This window comes from Ceratina calcarata, unplaced genomic scaffold (genome assembly GCF_001652005.2).
Source record: "Ceratina calcarata isolate Rehan_Ccalc_2016 unplaced genomic scaffold, ASM165200v1 scaffold517.2, whole genome shotgun sequence".
Classification (NCBI taxonomy): Eukaryota; Metazoa; Arthropoda; class Insecta; order Hymenoptera; family Apidae; genus Ceratina; species Ceratina calcarata.
The window spans coordinates 387,824-392,562 of NW_017176301.1; the positions used below are offsets into that span (position 1 = coordinate 387,824).

At 39.0% G+C, this 4,739-nt stretch overlaps 1 protein-coding gene across 1 annotated transcript in view; it reads right to left on the bottom strand.

Annotated features, from left to right (window-relative positions):
* The window catches only part of LOC108628316 (A disintegrin and metalloproteinase with thrombospondin motifs 9), a 106,039-nt gene that overhangs the window by 4,230 nt on the left and 97,070 nt on the right, over positions 1-4,739 (bottom strand). The window contains exons 16-24 of the mRNA XM_026816399.1: positions 4,443-4,609; positions 4,023-4,276; positions 3,537-3,912; positions 3,203-3,364; positions 2,966-3,106; positions 2,678-2,800; positions 2,435-2,605; positions 1,686-1,898; positions 916-1,275 (exon numbers count right to left, since the gene is read on the bottom strand). Coding sequence (XP_026672200.1) covers positions 916-1,275; positions 1,686-1,898; positions 2,435-2,605; positions 2,678-2,800; positions 2,966-3,106; positions 3,203-3,364; positions 3,537-3,912; positions 4,023-4,276; positions 4,443-4,609 — 1,967 coding nt within the window. The remainder of the gene's footprint in view (positions 1-915; positions 1,276-1,685; positions 1,899-2,434; positions 2,606-2,677; positions 2,801-2,965; positions 3,107-3,202; positions 3,365-3,536; positions 3,913-4,022; positions 4,277-4,442; positions 4,610-4,739) is intronic.

Here is a 4,739-nt window from a genome sequence, read left to right on the forward strand (position 1 = left end):
TTAAACATATATTAGTGTTATTAATAGTTCATTTCTGTTAATTCACAATGTTCGTGAAACGCAGTTACTTTTATTAGTAAGACACACAAATATATAAATATGTACATCGACGTGTTTCCTTGTCAAAGCAATTTTATACATACATGAAAAACATATTGCATGGTCACTGCAATAAATGGCAAAGAACGGCGTAAACGGAAATTTGAATGTTATCGTAATTTGCTTGAGAATAAACATGTGTTCACCCGACAGATAAGTACGATATGTGTCGTATGATTGTCTGAAGACGGTGCATTAACATGAAGGGAATCGATAACGACACTAATGTTTGGCGTCATGCATATCGATGACTTCCGCATGCTGCGCAACGTTGGGAATCGTATATCAAGAAGAGAATCATTCATCGAACGATAAAACTGTGTATCAACACGATATTAACACAAAGTTACTGGTGTTAATAGTATTAATAAAAATCGATCGTTTCCTCAAACTGGAGCCTACGAAATCGACATCGTTTCCGGAAGTGGATAGAAATCAAATAAAATCACTTAAAAGCAAGTTCGAAGAGCATCAAGTATTAGACACGTGTTAAGGATTTTGGATCTATCTACTAAAATTATTAATATCTTCATTCTGGGAGCATGTAACGAAAACCTCTTTTGACCAAAGTTAGTGTTGATCAACGTGATGGTTCTTTATCGCAAAGAGAACGAATCTCTCGACTAACTTCGATCGTTCCGTGCTTCCTTCCCTCGAACCACACAATGAAATGCGACCCAGTGAGTTCCTTTCTCCAAACAATTTCCAAGTCGAGTGCGAAGTCGAGCTTATCGATAAATTACGGACAATCATCGACAATTTTATATGTCATTGAATTTTTTTGCAAAATAAAATATTTGTGGTATCAGTTTAGAAAATTTGTTTTAAATAACAGTTTCTATCGATGAAGCTACGCGACGATTGAGTTTCCGTAAATCTGTCGATAAACTCGATGAATCCAAGACAATTGAGACAAACTCGATTGAAATGAATAACAAGTGGCGAACGTGATCGATAGATCATAGCGGCGAGGTATGAAGATACCTCAGACCAAGCTCCTTCTTGCCAAATATAGTTGCAGGCAAAGCGTCGACAAGGCCTCTGCGCTCTCGGCTTTTTCAGCCCGAGCCTCGAGCAGTGCTCGTCCTTAACGGTTACTTCCGGTCCGTGGTTTCCCCTCCTCATCGTGCACTCCACCCTCCGCCTCTGCGTCCCGGTGCCGCACGATTTCGAACACTGCAAAACATTTTCGTTCGATCCAAACTTCGATGCCAACCCCCGACTCCTCTTTCGACGTTTTCCGTTTACGTATTTTACAACCACGACGTTTTCACATTTTTACTAAAATTCAATAGTTAAGTCATAGGAGAAGTAAATGAACGTAGCTGTTTATCCTAGCGTTATATCGTATATATTTTTCTCGTATTATATATTAGGATTCAATTAATTCAAACGAAGGGTTTCGCTCTCATCGTCCATTTCAGATTTTTCTTCCTTTCACTGTTACGGATTAACGACTTTCACATGCTATAGAGAGTGCGACGTGTTGGACAATACACAACATCGATAAAATGTGTAGTTTCAATTTGGCTCTTTATTTTTAAAAAAATAAGCGATATAAGAGCGATGTGATAGATGTTACTTACGGGAGTCCACGGAGAGGTTCTCCATTTGCGTAGAATATTCGTTTCTAATCGATTCCTTCGGTCGTTGTTGTGCGCGCAGGGTCTCTTCCGGCACAGCTTCACTATTTCCGGTTTCTCGCTATCGTGACACTTCTCGTCTTGCAGTAGGTCGCCGTTCGGACTTTGGCAAATCACTTGCCGGTACTGATGCCCGGTCCCACATTCCACGTTGCACTAAGTGAGCATGTAGATATACTTTAGATACTGTCCTGTTCATCTTAATGAAACTAATGGGGGACGTGCGGCCTCCTTGTACGATTCCAAATGGTATTTATATTTTAATGTATTCAATTACTTTCAAACAAGAAACAAATGCAAGTATCCTACAAACTTAAATTCTCCATCAGATTTAAAAATTATTTCCCGTATTATTGCTTTAGTTATTTATAACTTAATATTATTATTTTTCTATTGTCTTCCTTTATAAAGTAATAAATTTATGTAAAAATTCTTCTGCTAATATTATTTTTATTTGAAGTGATATTTAAATATGTAATTGTTTATTAAAATTTGAAGATCTGGATGAATATGTATGTATGTTTAAACAAATAAAAATATCAACAGTGAAATATAAAAAATTATAGTGGCTTTCTTTATTACTGTCTAATTTAAATGTGGCCATTAGTGGTAAAAAGGTTCCCCATCTCTGCCATATATCAGAATAGTTAAGTCGTTGACCACGGATGATAGCTTGTTTTTGATTAACTTACCTGTGCCCATTCGCTGGCGTGCCACATCGGACAGTGATAGCGATTGCAAGGAATCTCAGTAGGCGGCTTCTTCTCGTTATCGCAATAATCGTCGGGCGCGATGGTTCCCGTTTCGATCGAAACGCACGTAACTGGCGTCTGCATGTACCCTTCGAGACACGGACTAGAACACTGGAACATAAGCGAATATTTAGAATTGAACGATATAGAAAATTATTTCGATTAGTATTATAGTTATCGCACCTTCCGCGATTCCACGTGCCACTTGTATCCGGAACGGAATATTATATCGTGAACTTCGTTGTCCTGTTGAGAGGGAACCTCATACGGCGGATCCGAGGAATATTTGATCGGCGTTTCGCTCACCTGCAAAACACAAAATTTTTAATTTTTATTAAGTATAATTAATTATTATTAATAATTTGGACAAGACTATAGAAAATAATTAGGATTAATAAGTAAGACAAGACTAGAGTAATTGGTTATAATTAATAATTCAGATAAGGCAAGGCTAGATATCGATATACGTACTACTGTTGGACAGGATTTTAATATGCAAACCGCAATATCATCCGGTTTGTCGGAGTCAGAACACCTGTTGCTTCTCAATCCGTTATCATCCTTGCACATGACTTTCCTTCGCTTTGTACCTTCGCCGCAACTGACTGTACACTGGAAATTAGAATCGAATTTGTTTCTTTTAATAAAAATATTCGATATCATTTAAAAGAGAGATGGACGATTATTGTAGTTGATTTAATTAATTACCGGGCTCCAGTCACCAGCGTGCCATTCTTCGCAAGACCCAGCGTTGCAAGATTTGATGATTTCCCGAGGTGGATTGCCGCAGAAGCTGTTTGAAACAATGCGATGATCTATGTGGCAGACAAAAGTCGCCCGTTGCACGCCAATACCGCACGTCACCGAGCACTGTCGTAAGATAATAATAATAATAATAATAATAATAATAAATAATTAATGTTTTTATTATATTAATTAACTATTACACGCTGTGAAAGTGAGAGATGCATGTGTCAAAACAGTTCTCTAATTCGTGAGTTACAAATTTTAGACATGAATGTCTGGATTTTTCAATACTTACATCGGTCCAGTTCGCCACAGCCCATTTGGGACACGAATGCTGCGCGCATGGTCTCTCCAGATCTTTTCTCTGTCGCATGCAGTTCTCCTCGGAAACTTCTCTCCGGTTTGAATCGACGCAAGTGGCCGATCTGTACTGAAGCCCGGTGCCGCATGTAACGTCACAGGCGCTCCATTCCCCGTAATCCCAGTGAGCATCCTCGCAGGGACCCGTGCACGGCCTCGTGTCGTTCGGCCGTTGCAGATGAGCGCACGATATGTCATAAATAGGAATTAAATGGAACGGACGGATTAACAACCGTTGCACGCATCTCGACGTCACCGTTTGAATCCCCGGGCCACAGTGATTCGAACACTCCGACACTCTCTCGTTCCACCTATATTCGTTTAGAGAAAAATCAATTTTATAACGTCGATCGAAAATCTTGTTGATCGCGTTTCGATCTACACAGCGTGTGACAGAGATTTTTCAATTAAATTTACTCACTCGAGAATGCAATGATTGTGGCAAGTTTCACTTTTCTCCCGCGGCTTCTCCGATTTTCGACAGTAAACATCGGAAACGACGTGTCGGTGCTCGATGCTCTTGCACTCAGCCTTGCGATACGTCATCCCTTGACAAGGTAGACTACAATTCGTCCAGTCATCATTTAGCACCCACGTGTACCTGTCCAAAATCTTTCTCGGCACTGTATATTCATAAGTGATTTGCGGCGGATTAGCTATCTCTGTTGACAGTACCTATAAATGAAACGACCACTTTTAACACTAGAAAGACTGAAACTTAGTATATACTTATATNTGATGTTTTATCTTATTTTTATCGAACTACGAACTAATACGATACTAAAAAGAAAGGATGTTTTAAAAGATGCTCGAACATTTTGCGAGCCACTGTATTAATTACCTGCAAAGTTAAGTTAGTGCTGATAGCATCGGTAGAATTTACCCGTTCGACAACAGCCGTGGGCCCACTGTATTCAATAGTAATACCAGCCTCTTTGAACACCCCTTTGGCCATTACCTGATGGTTCCCATTCAATATGTATTTTTCACTTTCTCCAAGACGCAAGGCTGGATAGAATCAATGTCAATATCGAAATCACATATCAGTTTCGAATTATTTCTTCTCCTTTTTAAGAAAACTATTAAAAATTAACAGAGATTTTCAAATTGACTTGCATCACTTTTAAATCGAAACATA